The following is a 23,254-nucleotide window of genomic DNA, read 5'->3' as shown; positions in this document are numbered from 1 at the left end:
GGAGACAATATGCTTCTGAGTGGTGGCTAAGATCGTGTTCGACAAACCAGATCAAGAGTACAAGTATAAATTGATGTTAATATATAGTTTTGCATTGTTTTGTCACAATTCACACAATCTTGCTTTATTTTGGAAATCATGTTTTCATCCAGTGATAGAAAGATACAAAATAACCAAATATATTACACAATTAAATATATAACACAATGTAAATGAATGTTCTTTAAATAGTTTAGAATAAAACCTAACAACAGATAAGCATTATTTTTCTTCATTTCATTAATATGTATGCTAATTTAATCCTGAAGCGTGTTAATAAAAATACACTTTGGTCTGTTTAAAATCTTCAAAAAATAAAAATATCCATTCATTTTACTTGAATAGGTTGTGCACATTTATGACATAAGTTAAAAGGGAATCAGTCAATAACAGGATAGTTCCATGAAGAACAATCTTCTCAGGCTCCTCCACAAGATGGCAGGATTTACACACGAAAACAAAAAACAGAGAAAATGATCACACACCCTGAGTAACTTTTAAAGAGCTATGAAAAAATTTATTACAACATTTTAGTCATTTGTATATTTTATACATAGCTTTTACAAGTTATAAGTTTACCGCCAATAATAACACAATAATTAAATGATCACATCGTCGAGGTGGACCCAGAGTTAAGATCATAACCCTGTAGTAAAGCTGCCATGTTCTGGCTTAAACTCTAAGAGTAACAAGATGCTGAACTGCAATAACCCAACAGAGACATTGGTTGAAACATTGTTCTTATTCTCTTAGAATTATGCAGGTTAGCACATAACAACTGTCATATAAATTAACCTCTGAAAACAAAAATAAGTTTTAAATAGCGAAAAATGCAGAAAAGTCTTGTAGAACTACACAGTAGTAAGCCAAAACATTTAAGAAAGAGAGAAGTGGACGCAAAAGTCTTACATTTTTCACAATAGTGACTTATCAAAGTTTAACTTACAAAGAAATCTTACAAGGAGAAGCTCTAGATTCTGTTTAGATTTTTATTCTAAAGACAGATCTTCAAACCGCTCTAAAGGTTGGGAGAGCTTTAAAAGTCTGTTCAGGTGATTTTTTTTATCCTTTTGACTTTGTTGTTATGATCCGAAGACAACATAGTACCAGTAGAGATCACACACAATAATTCCATCAGTAATGGCATTTACAATGCTTCAATAACTACGTTGTAATCAGAAAGAACTAAAAATGTTTTTCTTTTCTCTCCATGTTTGTAAGAATCAAAAACCGCAAATACAAAGTCAGCCACTTTATAAGCAAGCGGAATGGAAACCACATTTAAATAAAAGCATAAAGCCTCTTATCAAATAAGCTTCCAGTATCTGGAAATATTTTACTAGTTTCACATAAAATGTAAATATAAAAGAAAAAATGAATACAAACTGAAACTTGCAATAAATAACTTATAGCACACAGAGAAAAAAGCGTTTGAAAAGTCCACTGTCCAAGAAACGAATCTTCATTTTAACGGTGTAAAAATGTTCCCAAAAACGTCATCCAGAAGTTTCACACAACGGCAGGTTTCGGTTTCAAGACTGATGGTCAGTTCGGATCAGTTTGTAAAGCTACTCCTAAAAGCTGCTGGAAGTGCTCAAATGTCAGCAAGCAAATAAAAAAACAACCTCTCATCTCTCTCCTCATGTGCAAAATATAAAAGGCAAAGAAATTAAAGTGACCAGTTTTTCCATCTTTAAGCCTCTGATAGTGCTTTTTTAAGTCCATGTTTTCTCAATAATATTCAGGACACATTCAAACTAGACAATTCTTCATTCAGCGCTCTATAAATACACACACACACATAGAAACACAATTAAACAATCAGTAGTGATCTCCCATGATCAGTTCTTTGATCCACTACGGTCTTCTCACTTTGTAAAAATTGCACTGGATTAAAAAGAGCTCAGATCAAATTAGGGGAAACCAGATCGTTCTCCAGACAAAACACGGCTGTCAAGAATTACAATGACCGATCAGCTTCCTGAAGACTGGGTGTGAGCGGCGGAAGCCCCGCCCACTTGTGGCTCCTCCTCTTCCTCTGTGCTGGGCTCCAGAGCGGGGCCGGATGCGAGCGCTGCCGCGGTTGCCGTGGACAAGCTGACGCCGTTGGATGTGCTGATGGAGCTGTGCTGAATGGCCTCGTTCTGTGGGCTGCTGGGAACAGACATCTCCCCGCAGCTGTCCTCCTTATCTGGCTCTGCAACACAAAGCACAGAAGCGACTGAAACATCAACAGACACAGCGAGACTCAAACAGGAAAACTTGTGAACACGAACGTATGATCTTTATCAAGTACGCTTTTATTTGGCGAGACGCAACGCTTCTGTGTGTGACCCCTTTAGAGAAGGTTCAGTTCTGACCATGCAAACGGTTGAACTTTTTCAGCTCTGGCTGCAAGCCTAACGCTTTGTCTTTTATTAATCCCCGTGTTTGCTTCGTAACCTTTAATTAAAGTTACAATGTCATTTTAAACCAACATCATCAGGGTGTATTAGAGGCTATAGCATGCGGCCAGACTCCTGCACCCCTCCCTCTGATCCCCTTTCGTTCATGCCAACTACTGCAGCGACAGATAATTACTGCACCTGACTTTAATGATACACACACAGGAGAGCGCGAGAGATGCGCGGTCCAAATGCCACCAGCTGTTCTGCAGTTGCATTGCATTAATTGGCTCCTGATGAGGAAGGGAACGAGAAAGGCCCGTTCTCGCTCTGACTCATAGCGAAACGCAGACTGGCGTGATAATTAATATGGCTAATGAAGCGAACGCCGCTGAAATGGCACTTGGTAATTAACGCAGGGCTATTCCATTGTGCGTGCGGTTTGCATCTGAATCGACTGGGCTGCGATTGAGCTACACGTGTATGCCACAGGGTTGTATACACTCTCCCCTGCCCCGCACGCGTGAGGTCGAACACGCCATAAATCTGAAGTGTTTTTTCTCTCGGCGTCTCTGTATTCAGGCTTATGTAATCACCCCTAATGGTATTAAACCGAAAAGGGGTTGATATATTATCCTGCACTGAATCTCTGCTCACCTCCTCTCAGATCATCTCCACTCCGAGCAGATGGGGCTCATGCAATGCCAAACTGAAGCATGGCCTGTCTTGTTTGTGGGGCAGCTCGGGTAAGTATTCCCACCTGCTATGGAGGCAGTGCTACTCGAGAGATTCCAAAAAACATGCTTAACATGTACGCAATGTTTGGCCAATGCGAGGAAAGTGTGGTCATGTTGGACATACTCTACGCTGCATGAGCACTCTTCCATGCAAATAAGATGGAGTCCATGTCAGCTTTACAATCCTCACGGCGCAGTTTTGTGTTCAGTGTGGATCAGATGCTTGTCGCTGCCGACGATCACATCACGTCAAGTATGAACACGCTGTGACTTAGGGGACAATTCGACAACCCTTCTAATGCCGAAGTTTTTGAAACCGGTACTGTTGTCATCTCTGTGTAAACTAAAAAAACTTACATTTATAAAAAAATCATGTGTATTACGCTCTGTAGCGAAATGTATATGTACGCAGGTACATAGTGTTTCTTTACAAAGTAGACATGCACCGCATGTTCAGTGACCGAACATATTCAGCCGAAAATAGCATAAAAGGCATGTTTGGTGATTGACCTTTTGTGGGCGGAGTTTGGATGAGAGACGTGAACTGAAATGGTTGTCAGTCAGAATTGCATGGATGTTTTTTTTTCTTTAAATCATTTTGCAGTGTAGCCTATAATAATCGAACAGCTTTCGAGTATTCATATTTTTATCTTATAATGTTGAATGACAGTTTTTAATTAAGTGTTTTGTTGTAGGGGTACAGAGTACAGTACATTCCTTCAGCTGTTAGTTAAAGGCCTATTAAATATTTATATAGGCTATTCAAGAAGTGATTTTTTTTATTTAGCCTACTAGTTTTGCTAAATTTTATTTTACGTTATATTGTATTATATTGAAAAGCAAGACAAAATTTAAAAAGCACATTTTCACCATTCAGTTTATGCAATAGTAAATCCATCAGTTAAATAAATAGAAGAAATAGGAAAAGTGTTTCACTTTTTATTCTGCATTGGCCAAGAATTTTCCTTTCGTTGCATCCCTATTACAAAATGTAGTGCATAAGGGGCCATTCACATTTCGCATCTAAATCCAAGTGGATAACACAAGCTGCACTGTTTTCTCCTTCGTTCCAAAACTTTTTGGAGCTTGCGCTTTCCTGTTGTTTGCAGATGCCAAGCAATTATCATCTGTGTACCCATCTTTGCTGAGCTTGTCTATATTACTCCACAAAAGGTGAAGCTGATTGGTTATTTCTTGTCACATGATCTGTAGTACACGTGTGGCATTCTGAGTTGAAATATTTTCGATGCGGCGACGACGTGGATAGAAAAAAGAACATGTGAGTTGTGACATGCGTCGCCCTACGCTTGCCGCGTGTCTACATTTGAAATAACGAATTTGCATGCACAAAAGAGGCTAAATTTGAACGGACCCTAATACAGTTTTTAAGGTTAGGTGGAAGTATTTTGTAAAGCACTTGCATAGATTATGTTTCAGGCAGACAGAAACAGATACAGAGCTTTACATTTAATCCAGACAGCATCACAGTAGTCTGGGAACCGGACTCAAGCGTTAGGGAACCGAAGGTGCTCCAACACGTCACTCAGACTGCACTTTTTCATCGTATTAAGAACGCTCTCTGACAGGCGATGACCATCTGCCGCTCTCTGTCCCGCGATGAATGTAGAACCCTCTGACGTTATTTACAAATCCGGCAAAGACCGAACGGCGTTCTTCCGAGCGTCCCATTTGCTCCGGAGACTAATATATGACCCCTCACGCTGCTCTGTGACATCTGCGGCGTAAACAGGATTGAGGAATGGTTTCGATCATCTCCGCACTCTCATCTGCCTCTCAAAGACCTACCAGATGACTGTAAATGAAGCCGCTCCCCGACAAACCAATCTCATCCGCCCATAATATGCATGAGACCTGTCAGTCAAGCTGCTTAACAATGCCATCGCATAATGAACTGCGCGGCTGAAGCGCCGCATCCCAGTTTCGAAACTGCGCTTCTGTCAGGCTCCCGGCTATAATACACTCATTTTGAAGGCAATCATTGTCAATACAAGTCAGTGGTGGCTTACGGAATGACGGCGTGCGCAAAATCGGCGACGTACCGGCAGCAGCGTGAAATCAAAGTGGCCAAAGTTATCTACAACAAAGGGCTTACACACCATCAAAGCGGTATGGGCAACCATTTCGTTTTAGTGTCTGCTGAAGGCCGCGGAAGATCTGCCAGCAGATGCGCACGCACACGACAAACGCTCCTCCATCCCCGTGACAACAGCTAATTGATATGAAGTGGCTGCATATGGCAGCCGAGCCGCAGATCTGCACATTTCACAAGGCGTCATTAAGGCATAACGGCCGAAGACGCACGTGTAACTGAAGCAGCCCCCGTTTCTGAATGCCTCTTTATCACTCATCTTAAAGAGGACGACGCCATATACAGCAGGGATCATTTTGTTTTGGAGCATCACTGGTGAGCAAATATACGAGTCCGTGGTCGTTCTACAGTAATAATGGGAAGAGATGAATCTATGTTATTTTGCACACAGGGCTAGTTCATATTTCGCTCTTCGCATTTCATCAAATACCCTATGGAACACTCATTAGGAATAACGCTCATCTGTTATAGTCAAAAAATAAATTGCCAAAAAAAACTTTCACAGCCCATTAAGCAGACCAGACAGTCCAGAGATTTGAGCTTATCTTCATAGAAAGATCGACAGCCGGCTCAACCAAACATCATACAAATACGAAAAATTACGTGAACACTGAAATCAATCTCCGGCTACAAATGAGTTTAAAGTAATTTGCAATGTATTCGACTTGACGTAAAACACAATATTCAGTGGAAAATAATGTAGAGAAGAATTTCATTGTGTCCATAAGGATTTAAATGGAAAGTGGGCCGTGCTAGTCTAGGATACTAGTGATACTTGCTCATGTAGTAAACACACCACTGACCCCCTGTATTAAAAGTATTAAATTTTGACACATAAATCATCCTGTTAAACATGTCAGGAACAGCATAAAAACACTATCAACCAATCATTTCATTTCATCAAAAATATAGATGGCTCACGGTTTTCATTATCCACATGGACGTGGTTACAACAACTAAAATAAATGTCCACAGCCAGAAAAAAAAATATATAGAAGATTACGAAGACTTGTTTTCCCAAGTAACTCATGCCATCCCAGAGGTAAGGGTATATGACTACCCAATTAATAACAAAATCATATGACAACTAGTCACGAGACACGAAAGAGCCAGTAAGATATTGACTTGTAACCATACCTTAATATCACTATAAAATGTGCTTATTTTGTGTATATAATACTAAAAAAGATTCTCTCACAAACATATTTAGTGAGAGAAAATGTTTGCTCACCCACTGGAGTCTTTTGGATTGTGAAAGGGTGTGCTTCACGGAGCATGGGTCCCATGTAAGACATGACGTTGTTTTACAAAAAAAAGATTCTTTGTGTCATACCTATCTAGAACGGCACGAGGGCAAGTATCGTGGTGGTGTGGTACTCACGCTGGTATCCTGATTTCTTCTGTAGGAGTGTCACAGGACAGTCCTTATGTGCCAACAAAAGCTGTTTCAGCTGAGCAACTTCATTCCTCAGAAGAGTCACTTCATTCTTGACACAAAGAAAAGAGAAAGAAACATGTTATCTGTCACAGCGAGGAATCCTTAACTCTTCATTTTTTTGGGACACAATTATAGATGCTTAATGGCAGACTCCCAGGAGAGAGAAACAGAGAGAAGCCCCCATCCCTCCCGCCAAACGCTGTCGCCCATTCTGGTGAGATTTACTCACGGCTGCCGTTAGGACTCCCATGGGGCCGCGCTGTTCTGCGTGTGCTAAAGACAGACTGTTTAACAGTGAAGGTGACTTAACAGAGAAACAGGGAGAGGCCGCAACACCCCGCCTCACATTTAACCGCTTCCTCCGTTCCTCACAAACGTGGCCGACATTTAATGTAGCAGTCTAAAAGCGTGCCAGTTTATTTCATTCCATCTGTTTCATCGTGGCAGAATTGGCAGGGTGACCAGCAGAGAAGCAGATTTAAACACAGATGCTCTGACACCGAGGTCCGCGTCGACGAAATGCACACTGCCATCGTCCATTATGACCACAAAGCAGCTCTCTCTCGCTTTTTCTGGTCCTTGGTATTCCACATGCCATTAAAATTCACTGTGTCCATCTGAACCTCTTGACCAAAGGCGGCTGTAATTTTGAAATGCATATTTACAGTAAACAGCTGCTTGTGAATTTTAATTTACATTTATTTACCAGACGCTTTGAGACAGCACTTAACATTTTGGGTAAGTTTCAATGGCAACCGACATACAGGTGCTCTCGCCCTGCTATTCAATAATAAAAAAAACTATAAAATCGGATGAATCTGAATATTCCCATCTCCTGCTTTCAGAAACACGGCAGATGAAGAAGAGCGAGCCCTTTCAGCCCATTAAAGTGTTTAATGTTATCACAGAGCGGCCATGTCCATAAAGACGGCACAGGGGGGATGTTTGGCCCGAGTGTTGCCGTGTGCTGGTCGGCAAACCCTGTCACCTCATTAAAAACCCTGTTAAGGATGATGTTAACGTAATTGAGCATCATTAGAGCTCGACGCTCTGATCAGCTGGGCCAACGGGGCATAGAGGGACCATTACACCAGCCCATCAGCGCTGATAAATGCCTTCGTATTAAAAACCAAACACACTGTCGCGCTTCCTCTCGGTCTCAAACGTTCTGGTATCCACCCAACAGCCTTCTTCAGCTCTCCATCTGTTTTATGTTAGTTTATCCGTTCACATAAGCCACAAACGAACGGCCCCACCCCCGCGCTAAACCGTCGCGCTTTGTTTAAATGAACAAATAAAAAAGACGGCGCGCAAATCAACAGTGGCACATCTCATTAAATTGTCTGGAACGTGCCGACGCCGAGCCGCACTCTCCGTTATCAGCAGAGACAACGGGTACGTGAACTGTTTCGAACTTGTCAGTGGCGGATCCTAATTGCCTGCTACAAACCGGGGGTTGAGAACAAGACGGCTTTCCCTGAGAGAGTTCCGGGGCAGCTCGTGAACGCTCCGACAGAAGAGACGACACGCTTGTGTGCCGATGACATCTGGAGGAAACGTCTTTATTGACAGGGCCATATCCATGTGCGGGACTCCAACGAACACGGTGTGGCTGTCATGCAAACGCACTTCTTAATTTCTATTAATGACTTCATCACAGTCTTTGTCTCGCTATCAGATGTGCACGTGACAGGCGCTCGAGTCGGGTGACTTTGCATCTCTTAGGTGTGTACCTGTAGCTGCCCGTTCATGGAGCTCATGTCATCGGCTTTCTTCTCCAGATTTTGCACCCAGACTTTCCTCTTCTGCCTGCAGCGAGATGCGGCGGCCCGGTTTCTTTCCAGAAACTTCCGTCTTTTCTCGTCGGGGTCATCGCTGGTGGTTCGCCGCCGCCGACCGCCTGTACTGGTCGTGTGCTGTGCTGGTGGGGCTGGAGACACCTACACGCCAATCAAACAAACATGTGCAAAAATAAAGGTATTAAAATTACACGAATAAGTAACTCACAAACAAGTCTAACGGATACAACAGTAATAATAAATATATTCGCAACAAGAAACTACCACAGCTAAATAAAACATGTTAAAACTGCAATTCGTAATTATTTTGGATTAAGAATAATAATGCACCGATATATCGGCCAATAATCGTTATCGTACGATAAAAGCATTTATAAGCCCATAATTTAAATGCTGCCGATGATCAGGGTTGATATATCCTGTCAATTAAAAGACGACAGAAAAATGCAATGAATTTGTGCTCTGAAAATATTAAAGGAGTATGTCACGTTAATATTTACCCCATTCACTTTCCATAGTCATTTTTATTCCTACTATGGAAAGTCAATGGGGGCAACTGTTAAAGTGAACTACTCCTTTAAGAAACATCACCAGTTTGATGTTCAATATTATAAGTTGAATTAATAACTTTCAGAAAGTTAGGAAATATTCATTTAACCTTCAGAATCGGTATCGGTGGTTGTCACTCTGCACAATTCTGTGCATCTCTAGTTAAAAATCAACAAAAATCAGCTATTGAGCAAATGCATAAAAAGTCAGGGTTGAAAATGGACCCGGTTCACATTATGATATTTATTTTGAGCTGTAGCTTATCATTTCTTATACCACGGGGCTGTGGAATGCTTCACTCTGATTGGCTGACGAATGTCATGCCGTACAGACCAGATGAATAACAAAAGCGTATTTCGAAGGTAAGGGCAAACCATATGGGCTGTGCTGTCTGTCTTCCTCTCGCTCTCTGATAACTGCATACAGGCTCAACAAATTGAGAAGAGATACTTAAGAAATTAGTTCTATTAAGTTAGCATCCTATTAGAAATTAGCGGATTACAGGATAAATACCTTAAAAATGTCTTGACAGCAAACATCAGATCAACGTGGTATAAGTGGAATAATTGACTCCAGTATTATTGAATTCTTAGAAAATAAAGCATCCCCATCTCGGGGTGTGTTTCTAAGAAATCGACAGCCCCATGTCAATTATTCCTTACACATCAACTCGATTTTATGTTTCAAACAACTCAGAGAGAGTTTACTTTTTGCGACACAGAGGCAAAAGACACAGATTGCAATAAAGTTATATAAATCATATATAACGCTTAATTTATATTTAATGCCTAAATAGCCTAGTGTTCCTTTTGAAAAACATTTGCCGGTGAATATTAAACTCTGCACATCCTCCCAATACATACAGGAGTTTCTGTAGTAGATGTAGCTGGTTGCTGTAGTGACTGTGGGCGGGGCTCCTCTGGTGGAGGCGGGTCTGGGGGAGGAGTTTGGCTGGCTGAACTGCTCTGGATGTCACCTGCATCTCCATTGGTTACCTGAGGGAGTTGTTGACTGAGAGCCGCCTTTAGCTTCTGTAGATGAGAAAGACAGGAGCGAAGCCAAACATGAACACTTGAAATGTATGGATTAGCAATCTGTCATGTCCGCATTTGAATCAAATCAGTGAAATCCACACACATAAGCCACCAAATCATCTCTTTCATTGTTTTATTCACACAAAATCAAATCTCCGATGGAAAGCCCAATGGATCATTAAAAAACACTGCATGGAAAGACAGCACAAACAATGTGATTGGCTGGCTTGACATTTTTTCAGGAGTCAGGGTGCACAAGTTTCATCCGTATGCCAGAAAACACACGTCTGGTTAAAAAGTACGAGGCAGACACAAGCAAGCTTGTGTGAAACTATTTGCTTTTTTTAAATGTTGTTCATGTTTGCAGTGTAATATCTTCAAAATCTATTCAAACCTTTTGTCAAACGCACACTTGCATAATCTGCATTACGTCTGATTTTACATCCACCCGACTCTAAACGACACATTAACATTCATACCAAACTCAAGCTGGTCAGCCGAAAGTCAAGCGGGCCGTTCCTGTAAAACCGGCTGTTCTTATAATCTGCGATGTGCACCAGACGTTACGCCGTAAGTAAAAAATCTGTCTATGTGCCGCGCATTTAACTGTCAAATCTTCCTCTTTTCAGCACTTTTGTAAACCTGCAGGAGAACTGCAGTGAAACGAGAAAAGCGCGGCGCTCTCTCGCTCTCTCAGGGATCAGGAGGCTAAACTACATTAGAAAGACGCGAGGACTGAAGATTAGAATAATTAACTTCCGCAGAAAACCAGAGGCAAGGATTAAAACAACATATTCATCACAGCTTTAAACAGATGCTTCCCTCAGAGCTCTTCCACAGGAGGAAGAGCTGTCGTGGCTAATTCCCTGTTCCCTGGAGACGTCTGTGATTTTCTCTCGTCTCTTGTTAAATCTGCCTTTCCCTGGCGTACTGTAGCACATGCAGCACGGAGACCTCATCGCTGAGCACCGCTCACTATCAGCATCCCCCAATAATGACAACGCTTGAAGACATAAACATAATAATATACAGCAAGTTCTTCGGCATCGTTATGATATTCAATTTATAACTTTATATGAACGTTGCTTGTTTGAAAAGACTTTACATTCTGATTCAGAATGTTCATTGCAACATATAAAAATACTAGTGTTTTCCACACTGGCTTTCACTAAATAATAAGGAAGAACCATATTCATGCTCTTTTTCATATCAATTTAACAATAAACAGCTCAATTAAATTGTTTTGCAGATACTAACAACAAGATAACAAACACCTCCATAGCAGGCGGGGTGTGTAACTACGGCCACAACGATACGCAGATATTCCATTCTATGGAGAAACAAGAAAAGAGCTTTATTTTACCAGACCAATGTGTCTAGCAAATTAGTGTATAGAGTAATACGATTCTCCAACTCCACGTTTCTGCATCACTAGAAGGGAATTATTCACATGAAAGCATTCATACAGGGCATGCGAGAAAGAATAAGAGAGAGAGAGATAGACGGAGGGTCTGTGAAGGATGTGTGCGGGGCCAGTCAGATTCATATTTCATATCTGCCGTCTCAGCCCCATCAGAGCAGTAGCCCTCCATCTCGAGGGTTTTTATCAACCATCTGCTCCTTTATTACTTATCTTTATTTTGCAACTAATTAACAGCATAATCTTCTAAATTCAGCAAGTTAATTATCATTATTGTGCTCTTTGCAGCATCATCAGTCCTTGTAAAGTGCCGTGTCTGTGTAGCTGGGGAGCGAGCGAGAGAGAGAGCGAGCGAGAGAGAGAGAGCGAGAAAGAGAGAGAGAGGGATGGGGGTGTTTGCGTGATGAGGGCTCATTAGATGTTTTCTGATGACTTGAGGTTTTGTGTGAAGTGTGGGAGTCTTGTATGTGTGTGATTGTCTTTTATGTGTGTAGATGTATGATCATGTGCTCTGAGTGTGAGAGAAAGGGCGCTTCTATTGTTTTAATGCATGCAGCAGTTCATGGCCACTTCAGAGCTTGGAAAATGTTTGTTTCAAGAAATGGAAATGTGAAGCTTTCAGAAAATGTTGTTTATCTAAATACAAGGTAAATCAGATACTATATTTTATATATTTATTTTTAAAAAGTTAGATAATTTACAATGATGCAGTGTATGTCGTAAAATGTTAGTGTCAAACTACCAACAAAAAACATATTTTAAATCTTTAATGAAACATGTTTAATGAATTCACATTTTATAATTATCTCAGCAATATGGAAAAACAACACATTATTTTATTATAAGTAAAAGAAGCTCCTACTGACAAATAATAGAGAGGCTGTTTTTGTAGGCTAACCCGGAAGTAGGGCCGCGCTCGTTCCCTCGACTGAAAGCTTATGAATTTAAAAAATAAGATTTGTGATTAAAAAAGGTTTATGATGTTTTAGACGTTTTGTCTGTCACGATAATCATTACAAATTAACACAACATTTGTTACTTTTGAAGCCAAAATACAACGGCAGCAGTGAAAAGCTAACACTATAAACACACTACACTTAAGGTTGTTCGATATCGCCACCACAAAGCCTCCAACAACTCTTTCAAATGTGTTCCCTGGTAAGTAATTACTCTGTGAATTAATCAAGAGATTTGTGCCCAAGTCGCATTATTAGTGAGCTTCATATGCGCGATGGCGTCTGATGTCCCTGCCAAAGAAACTTGTTAGCTGCCGCCGACAAAATAAGGCTTTAAAATAATCACAAGCAGGTTATAATTGGTGTGTAATAGAATAAAACGTTTTGTTTACCACCTATGTTAAATTTACTTTTGCAAGTATATACTCTCCCTTCATTTCTCCCACTTCCCCCTCACTGATAAAAAGCCCAGTATTGATTGGCCACTTACTCAAGACATGTTACAAATCTGATAATACCGTGGGCGGAACATTAAGTCACACTGAGCTTTCAGAGAGAGGTGGCAGAATTACAGGTTATCAGACCAGAGGAAATAACCATTCCAATAATTAGAAAAATCCTCATTTTCAAAATCGATAAAAATAAATGTTTTAATGTATGAATCTGTCTGTAAATGTAGGGTTGCATTGGACACACACTCACACACACACACACACACACGATCCAGACAGAGGCCCTCTAGTGCCATTATAATTGAACTACAATTTGCAATGTTGTAAAGATCTATTTTTGGGGCATTGTTGTGGATTGTAAACCCTCCAGCTCCTCTGGACTAGAGAAAAATCAGTTTGAACTCAAACATACTACGAGGCACATGTGAATTCATATTTAATGTTAGAGATTTACCATCTTGGCTTCTGATTGGACAGGCTTCGGAGAGGAGGGGCCAGGGATTCCAGGGACGCTAGGCACTATGGTGACTGGTCTGACCAGCTGAAATCACATAAATACAGAAGCAGTTAGAACAGTAAATGATCAATATTTGTGACTCTCATGCTAAATGTAAAAGACAAATGAAATCAACAAGAAACACAAAACTGCCCCAGACAGATTGTGCCCCTTCATTGACTCCCATAGTAGGAAAAAAACAACGGTAGTCAACATTTTTTAAATGTTTTCCTACTCAATAGGGGGCAAGATCTGTTTAGTTATACGCATTCTTCTAAATATCTTTGTGTTCATCAGAATAAAGAAATTCATACAGATTTGGAACAATTCAAATGTGAGTAAATGATGACAGAGTTTTCATATTTAGGTGAAGTATCCCTTTAATCCTCATACAGGGACATCATAAAAGACAAGCACCGCTTCTTTATAAAACTCAACAACATCTAGGAACATATACAGAGCAAACTGCAGCCATGTTTCAGATAGAACCTTCAAGATGAATACATTGCTCTAATCTGGATTATATGAAGGTTGCTCTAAAAGGTGGAGCTACATTTCACAAATATAAGTACTTCTTATATTTGCAGTAGCCAGTATTTATATTTTGTGGAAAATGCAATCCCAGAATGCGCTGCCATGAGCTCAGTATAAAAAATGCATCCATTCAAGATGGTGGAGACGTTAAAAAAATATATGAATAATATAATATTTTTGTAATTGAAACACACTGTTGTTTAAATCCATTATTGGTTCAAGACCTTCATGTAATGTCTTAGTATGGAAGCTTTATGAACACATGCAGGTGAGAGAGGAGTTTGTGTGCAGGACACTCACAGGAGCAGTGGGTATGCGGACGCTGGAGCTGGCGATGGTGGCTGGGATGGCGACTGGCATGGTCTGACCATTAGGCAGCTGCAGAAGAACCGGAATCGTGCCTGACACCGGACTGAGGACAGAAGAACACACACACATGATTCAAAACAAATGTAAAATAACACTAGATTTATTGAGCTCCAACAATGTATCATATCATTCAAAATAATTGGAAATACAAAAACAAGCAACATATCACACTTTAAAGTCAACATGAAGCTGAATTTGCAAATAATACATTTCTTTGTTCTGAATAACACAGAGAAAGATATTTGGAAGAATGCTTATAACCAAGCAGATCTAGACCCCCATTGACTCCTATAGTAGAAAAATTTACTTTATCATTTTTTGTTGTGTTTTGAAGAATGTAGGACAAACAGTTCTGGGGCAGTTTTGACTACCATTGTATTTTCATGTTGACTTTTAAGTATTCAACAAAACAAAAAATCAAAAACAACATTTTGTAAAACAAATTGTCTGGTGCATAAAACAAAACAAAAGGCTTGAACAAAAAACCTCTACTGGTTGAGCACTTAAAAAAATTATTTGATGTGAAAGAAAGATAATACGGATCACAAGGAACTGAAATGAAGTCATAAATTCTCCAAGTAAATGAGTGACACAAACGAAAACGCCAAATGAGTCATGTAGAAGAAAATGATGGTAAACTGAGAGAGAAGCAAAATAAGTCACGTTCAGAAGTTACTTACACTATCGGCCTACTAGAGGATGGGACCTGGGTTATAACAGAGCTAGATGTTGGAGATGGGAGAGCTTGCTGAATAACAACACCAGCGTCAGAGCTGGCCAGAAGTACATTGGGAACTTGCAGGGAAGCAGGACGAACTATAGTGGATGGAGGCAGAGAGGTCGGCTGCAAAGAAACCTCCTGAAAACACCACACGAGAGCCAAGCTGCATCAACCGCTCACACAGCACTAATCTAACTCAACTCTTCCTGAGAAAAGAAGAGCCTCACACCAATAGAGACCTGTATATTTAAGAAGCCCTACAGCTGGTTCAAGACATATTCTCTGTTCCAAAACCTACAAACAGCTGTGATCACACACAGGCACCTATTGTGTAGACCGCTCCGTACACAATAAGCAGAGAAACTAAGCCATTAAGATATCCATCACAGACAAAGCAATCCCAGAATGCACTGCAACGAAGAAAAATACAATTTTCATGCAAGACCTCAAAGACAATATTTCACTCAGTACACACACAGTAACTCCAACTAAAAAAACCATAATTTTTCCAAAACTTGTGTGGATTTTGGAGTACCTGTCCATTTTATATTAATCACTAAGTAGGTTGCTGTCTATTTACATAGCGAGGCAACTTACTGGATTTTGGAACAGAGATATAGGCCGTTTCTCAATTTCAAGAACGCAAAGAACGGACTTGTGTTCTCGTGGAGATCGGTTTTGCGAGGCAGCCTCGGAAGAACGAACTTGGATGGACACGTCGCAGTGACTTCTGGGAATTTCAACGGGTTCTGTATGCGCGCAAGGCTGCATTCGATGCATCCTTGATATCGAGAACACATCCAACTACTTTCATGCGTTCTCTGTTCTCGAGTACTGAAACCGGACTTTGACGGTTATTGATGACGCAGAGCGACAACACGAAAAAACAAGACTGCTAAATAACACATATTGAGAAACGGCCATAGTTAAAATGATTATATTTTGATATAAATTGTGTTGCTTTTGTTCGAGAAATATCTAATACAATATTTAGGTACTGGGTTTTATGAGAACAGTTCAGTATGCTGCAAGTTTTCAAACCAGTTTCAGTTTCACAGATACTGACTGAGAATAATCGGCTGTTACATGAATCTGGGCTGCTAACACAAAGGTAACATTTAGAATCACAGGTAGTGGCCACCAAGAACAGAATAAACAGCTGACATCATAATTCTAGACAACAAGAGCCTAAGATCACTGTTGTGCTGTGGATTTACAGTGTTGTTACTGTAATGCATTCTGATTTAAATAAAGATCCCTCTCTAAATTAAAAACTAATTCCTTTCTGCCAGTGCTCATAGGATTCAATAGGGCAGACCCGAGTCTCACCTTGTCATCAGTGGTAGTAGACTCAGGGTGAGGGAGCGGACTGACTCTCTGTGGCACCTCAATTTTGTTACGAACAACAGGAGTGGCAAGAGGAGACAAGTCCAGAGGCAGCTGCAATTTGAAGAAATCATGTTTAGTTTCGTTTTTTCTGCCGTGTGAGGTGTCAGGGCTCTACATGCTATGAAAAAAATATATCTGTGCTAAGCATGAATGAATAGTGTAGCACACATGCGATACAGTTTGGCAGGTGCATTAGACAGAGCCGCAACATTAAACACTGCATGAAATGTCATTTTCATGATCACATGTTATGTACTCTTTAAAGGAAAGGTTCATCAAATAATCAAAATTTTGTTATTTTTTACTTGATTTACTATATGGAGCAAATATATTACAGTACACAAGAATTTTACTGCAGTCTAATGAAGTAAATACTGTATTTTACTACAGTATTTTTATGGACAAAAGTATTTACTACTTTATAGTAAAGCATTGAAAATACAGAACGCGAATTTGAGAAAAAAACATTTATCCATTTGTATAACTTCAATGTCGTTTTTACTTGCTACATGTCTATTTATGTGATGACCTGCACCTGTGTTTTTTAAGATGATAGCTTGTGCTACAACTGTTTGGCCTTTGCTACAAAACTTTAAACCTCTCTTGCACTGGTGCTATGTGCAAAAAATCTTAATGGGTGTGTATATATAGTTAGTAGCATTTCAAGGTTCCCAGCTAATACTGATAACACACCCCTAATCGGGGTATTGCAAATCATATTAAACACTATTAAGTTTATGTTTAATGCAACACTCCTTGATATTTGAAAAGTATTTTAAACAAATACATTAGCCATATAATAAAAAGGATGATGTACATCCAAGTTTTTTTATTGCAAAATAAAGCAGGGCAGGGAGCCAGCTGAATGTACTTATATAACTTAATGCAACTTTTTAAAAGACATTCATTTTAATTTCATGTTGACTTCACGGAACTGTTTTACAATGCCTAACCGTTTACCTTTTTAATGTCATCCTCTGTGGCCTTTTTAAAGTCATGCTCAAACGGGCTGGTGAGCTCATTGAACAGCCCGACCTCCTCGCAGTTCTTGAGGAAGCGGGTCGGTGTTGGTGTCTGGTCTGTAACAGCGGCACAAAATAAATAGTTCAGTTTATTCTTGTTTTGAGAAAAAAAAAATGATTATTTTTAGGCTTACCAGCGATGATGACAGTGTCATTGCGTGCTGGACCAAACCTCAGGGTCATCTCATGTTTGTGTTTATGCACTGCCAGGTGGTCTTCATTTGTGAATCGCTGTTTACAAGACGGACAATTAAAGATGTAGTATAGAATCATTAATCAGAAAAAGCAACAAGTAAATCTGATCAGATCTAAATATCATTGTTCAGGAACACAAGGTATTTCACATGCCTGTCCACAGCCAGGAGCAGTGCAGAGAAATGGTTTATCATCACTCATATTCACAGCTTCAGTCTGCCACCTGATAGGAACAGAAAAGTTAAACCAAAGCTGGAACATTTTGATAATCCAATAATAACATACTGTCTCAATGTTGGTTAAATTAACGACAGAAGCATCTCTCTCTATATAGCCTAATGTATATAACATGAAGAACTCCATTGCAGTCTGTATGTTAATAACAGAATCATTCGTATGCTGTAGTGAAATGCGAATGTCACTTTATTGCCTAGAAATTGTTGTGTAATATTTTGTAAGTTCATTTTTCAATAGATTCATTGTACTTTCACATAATAATAAATGACATGACTAAGGGTGAGGATGCTGTTCAATCCGCTCAACCTATTGTCACATTCTCCCCTGAATGTCATTCAATTACTATGTAAATCTGTATTTTCATTAAGACAAACTTGAAGTAAAATGCACAGACAAGCATTCCCTCAGATTACACGAACATTGCAAGTGACACTGGGACTGCATCAGTACAAAACATCTTGTTTACATCAGTGTCAGCAGGCTAAGCACTGCTAGCGCCGTTAGCCTCTCTTTCTATTCATTTAAATGGGACCTCGGCTAGCTGCTAGCATGCTATTCACCCGTCGCTACCCAACAAAGACATGCCGACAGACCGTTTATGTATCATGAAGCGCTTTTATTATGTTGGATTCGGTGCGTCCTCGGCCTACCAACTAAATGCTCATTTACAACTAAGAGTTTGTACATAAATATTGTGTATTGATACGCTTACTCACCCGCGGGCTGAACCCTTCAGAGCCAATTTAAAGCCCACTTAATACAACTATCGCGAGATCTGTGAGGCAAAACTCTCGCGAGACATTAGTGCAAAAAAACGAGAGAGTGGTACTTTGTTGACCCCTTCAAACGCAATGGATGTATTTGTTGCTTTTCTGTCGAAGAAAATTGACACGCATTAATGTTCACTTATAAAGTTGAAATTTTTAAAACAAAACATTTTAGTTTTGAACTTAACTATTTCTGATTATGTACAGTAACTTGTTCATAGGCCTATGGCGTTATGGAATCTACTGGAAGATATCAGACCAAGAAAACAAAAAACACAGACACCATTGTCTTACGGTAAACTGGGATCTGAATTTATTCAATGCAATTTACAAAAGCAATTTCAACCAATTGGAATACATTTACAGTCATACTGTCGACCAGCAGTTTTACCTCTGAAAACATCCGAGAGGACCCATAAAGTCTACACATACACAGCACTAAATTTCCCCAATCCTGATGTACAGAGAAGTGCTAAAGTTCTTCATTCAATAGTGAATTTCATGTTGGTTTCAGTAGCACCAGTGGAGCGGTTGCCTCTATAATACAATGGGCTTAGACACGATTTAAGGTTTAAACAGTTAAACAATTTTTTAATTGTTAAATGATTTTTCACCTAGTCGACATTGTAATTTTTAATCTTTCACGGAGACCAACAGCAGACATTTTGGTATAAACGGCTAAATATGTAGTCACGACTGTACTTAAAGCAATACACGACTAGCAGATTTTTACATGGCGAACAGAATCAAGAAAGCAACCATCAAACAGAAGAGCCCCATAGCTTCAGACAGAGCAAACCCCAGGATGGCATATGAGAAGAGTTGCTGCTTTAGAGACGGGTTCCTGCAAGAAAAGAAACACACCATAAAACAAATTATTTTCATACATTTTTAAATGGACGGAGTAGTATGACTTAGACAGTATTTGTAATGCTACAGTGGTAATTACACAACTGTTATAGATTTACAAGTTCAATTCCATCATTTGTTTTCATTGTCGAACATTAACAGCCAAAGAGGCACAAGGATATGATTTACCATAAAACATACAAGCACCAGGTTATCATTAGTGCCCCAAAAACTGGAAAAAAAGGCTCTCACATTTCCGTGTTAATTTTTTTATTATAATGATGAACTTTTTAAAGGTCGTGTTAAAACAAATCATCATCAGTCACAATCTGAGCCAAGCATGAGCTGAACTTTCTGACATGGTCCTTTTGTACATGTAATAATAGTTTTACTTTGTGCGCCGTCGAGCAACCAAATGATCGTTGTGTGCTTTTTGCTGTTATTTTACAAAACTGTCTGGTATTTTAGCAGTACTTTGTTTTGCTGCCATCCGGCATCGATATGCTCCATTACTCCTGTGTTATGTGTGTGTTTATGTCGCGTTCACAATGATGCTACGGCAGTAGATGTGGCACAACTATGACTTCGGCGATCACAATTATTAATAATCGTCTCATCGAAATTGTGTCAAATCATCGCAATTATTGCACATCTTTATAGAAGACATAAGGGGGAGCTCCAGTGCCTGCATATTAGATATTTTAGTGTATATTTTGTAACTAAAGTATGATAATACTGGTTGTATTTACCAACAATCACTTCATTTTTATTTTATTTTAAAGCATATACCTATAAAACAACCTATAGTACAATTTAATATTATTTAAGATACTCTCAATGTGAAAACCAGCCTACCATAATTTAATTAACATAAAGTAAAATTTAATTGTAGTCTTGCAAGTGAGACAAAAACGGACCCGAAGCTTTTCTATGACTGATAGCATTTTTATCCGGGCTTCAATTCACTCCGGCTTAAACTTCTTTAACATGTATTTGCTGGCTGTATTATTGACATGTAAAAGCTTAGACCTTTAAAATATGATGACCCCATTTTTTCAGAGTTTTTTTTTTTTTATGAATATATTTTGAAATATTTGAATAAATAATCTGTCTATTGATGTATGAGTTGTGAGATTATGACAATATCTGGCTGAGATATCCAAAAAAATCCAAATATTCATTGCCTTTGAAGTTGTTAATCACCATGGCAGGCCATCCATTTACAAAAATATTTTTTTACATATTTAAAGGAGGAAATTTACAAAAGAACTTTTTTTTAATCACTTTACTTAATATACTAATGATTTTTGCCATAAAAGAAAAATTGATCATTTAGACCAATACAATGTATTTAAGTCTTTTACTAAAAATGTTCCTGTGCTACGTAGGACTGGTTCTGTGATCCAGGGTCACATACGGTCGTTTCAAAGCTGAATTAAAAATGAATTCGAATTAAATGTAAATGCCCTAAAACAGACAATTAATCGCCATAATCGTTAAAGCAATGATTTATTAGACAATAAATCGTCAACCATATTTCCTAATCATATCAGCCATTACTATGACGATAAGTTAACAATCCCCAACCACTTTGAAGCGCTACTAAACTGCTGTGGAAAAGCAAACTGATCCAAAGTGAAGTGAGCAGTACTGCGCCAAGTCATATTAAACCTGACAGTACAATGCAGTGGAAATGCGCCATTAGTAACAGTTTACAGAGGGGACAACAGTTTACATGATAAATCATAAAAAACATTCTGTAAACATATCTCGTATAAACAAGATCCGTGTCTGTCTGGACACATTTCTACTGTCCGACAGCAAATAAATCAGACATCACAGCAATATTAGATTTTGGTTAAAAGTAGTAAAACATAGATGCTGATCCAGAAGAGTGTGACATTTACCTAGCATATCCAATGATAAGGCTTCCAAACACCGTTCCAATTCCAGCACCGGATCCAGCCACTCCCACAGTGGCAGCTCCTGCTCCGATGAACTTAGCAGCCGTGTCAATGTCACGGCTCACAGCACTGGTCTGGAAGTTTCTGAGGACCACCTGAGTGAAGGGCAACTGAGGCAGGACAGCAGCACTGACCTAAAGTTCAAACAGAGGACTTTACATGACCCCGCTTCTCTCCATCAACAACAACTACTGTACATCAAACTGACCAATATGAAATAACTTTATGAAACTAAGTGACACATCATTATTGCTCTTGCAACACTGCATTGTCTAAAAGAAACAAAAATGTATCCAACAATGGCCCAAAAATCAGAGATTGCCATTTCTATCAAGGCTAAGATCAATTATTCTTGTCTATCTACAAGCTATGACCCAAAGTCCTCCAAGTAAATGTTGTAGGATAAACTGAAGGACTGACAGCCAAAAAGAAAGTCTGATGCTCACCTCTGGTTTGACCTCTGGTCTGGACAGTACAGCAGCAGAGACTGGCCTGTAAAGGGCTCGGGAGCTCGCACGCACCTTTAGAACACAAAAACACAACCACTGTTATGATGGTATTATAGCATCACCTACACATCTAGCAAAAACAAGTACAACATTTGGAGAAAAAGACCTTTTCACAACATCTTCTCTAAAGTGTGTATTCTAAGTCTTTCTGCTGGATAGCTACATTAAAACTTACAACACTCTTTGGTGTTAATAATCAAGGTTAACAAATGCAGTGCACATGGCAAAGAAGTAAACACAGGACATAAAAAAAGATGGCAGACACTTGTAGCCTACTTATCATACCACTTGGCAGAGAGCTGAAAGGTCATGAGTTTAAATGCCACAAAACACACATTACATGGAAACCTTGATAAAGACACACAGCAGGTCACTGTGTGGAGGGGCTGCACCTTGCTTTTGGCCAACTAATGTTAAACTGTCAAAACTTATTCGACTCCATGGACTAGTGCACTTTACTCAGTTTACTGTACGCAAAGTTGGTTGAGTGGCGTCCATTATAAATTACAACTGCAGCAACAGATAATGCAACAGCTTTTGACCTGAACTAAACCATCTCCCGACAACTTAAACCAAAGGTCAAACGTCTAATGCACGTGACATTAAACGTTAACCGCTTAAGATCTGTGCTGAAATGAATGAAGTTCATCCTGCAGGCCCAACACGAGCGCTTTACAGAGCGAACAGCAGAAAACGACTGATTTTAAAAGCACTCACCAGGGCGGGTGTGGACACGAACTTTGCACAGGTGAACATTTTGAGGTTTGGCTGATTTTGAGCGGCTCGGGATTTCTGCAAAGAGAAAATAGGAGGTCAGAATAGAAATTAGATTAATAGCTTCCGGAAAACAGCGCTATCGCCGTGTAACGTAATTCTTCAAACATTGTTCAAAACAAAAAGCGAAACGCTGAGTTCTTACAGAAAGTGGATGAAGTCTAATTTAGCTGTTGAATGTAAATCTAACGTCCCTGTTCCACTCACCGAAGGCAGAGGTCGTAACACTAATAAAGCTGCGCCTGCGCACAAAAGCGTGCCCGTAAAATCCCGGATGTGAGCATGACGTCACTACAAGGTTATTTCAATCGAGCTTTATTTGACAACGTACAAAAACAATTTACACAGAACGCTTTCGATTATCACTGTAAACATACTTTTGATAGTATAATTACAAGCTATTTTATTTAAACTTACCTTTTGAAATTATGATTAATGATAAGTTGCTGCAGCTTATAGAAAATAATTGAAATTGCTTAACGTATTTTGATAGGATAACGTAATGTAAAA

General features: G+C 39.4%; 2 protein-coding genes across 4 annotated transcripts; both read right to left on the bottom strand.

Annotated features, from left to right (window-relative positions):
• Window positions 1–323: 323 nt before the first annotated feature.
• On the bottom strand, window positions 324–18,645 carry atf2 (activating transcription factor 2). Of its 2 annotated transcripts, none has more exons than XM_056755392.1 (12): window positions 18,598–18,645; window positions 17,798–17,867; window positions 17,584–17,680; window positions 17,388–17,506; window positions 16,368–16,478; window positions 14,998–15,176; window positions 14,249–14,360; window positions 13,373–13,459; window positions 9,920–10,087; window positions 8,442–8,648; window positions 6,652–6,757; window positions 324–2,236 (listed from the first exon to the last, which is right to left on the bottom strand). In XM_056755392.1, the coding sequence occupies exons 2-12, from the start codon at window positions 17,843–17,845 to the stop codon at window positions 2,013–2,015; spliced, it is 1,458 nt and encodes a 485-aa protein (XP_056611370.1). In that variant the 5' UTR covers window positions 17,846–17,867; window positions 18,598–18,645; the 3' UTR covers window positions 324–2,012. The 2 variants fall into 2 exon arrangements, with proteins under 2 accessions (XP_056611370.1, XP_056611369.1); XM_056755391.1 differs by lacking the exon at window positions 18,598–18,645 and adding an exon at window positions 18,475–18,503.
• Window positions 18,646–18,933: 288 nt separating this feature from the next.
• On the bottom strand, window positions 18,934–23,025 carry atp5mc3a (ATP synthase membrane subunit c locus 3a). 2 transcript variants are annotated; one of them, XM_056754877.1, is made up of 5 exons: window positions 22,952–23,025; window positions 22,688–22,762; window positions 21,908–21,982; window positions 21,405–21,595; window positions 18,934–19,492 (listed from the first exon to the last, which is right to left on the bottom strand). In XM_056754877.1, exons 2-5 carry the CDS (start codon window positions 22,724–22,726, stop codon window positions 19,378–19,380), a joined length of 420 nt encoding a protein of 139 aa, XP_056610855.1. In that variant the 5' UTR covers window positions 22,727–22,762; window positions 22,952–23,025; the 3' UTR covers window positions 18,934–19,377. The 2 variants fall into 2 exon arrangements, with proteins under 2 accessions (XP_056610855.1, XP_056610854.1); XM_056754876.1 differs by having other exon boundaries at window positions 22,890–23,007.
• Between the last annotated feature and the right edge of the window lie 229 nt (window positions 23,026–23,254).

Source organism: Triplophysa dalaica, chromosome 8 (assembly GCF_015846415.1).
Source record: "Triplophysa dalaica isolate WHDGS20190420 chromosome 8, ASM1584641v1, whole genome shotgun sequence".
Classification (NCBI taxonomy): domain Eukaryota; kingdom Metazoa; phylum Chordata; class Actinopteri; order Cypriniformes; family Nemacheilidae; genus Triplophysa; species Triplophysa dalaica.
This window is presented reverse-complemented; position numbering and strand designations above follow the sequence as displayed.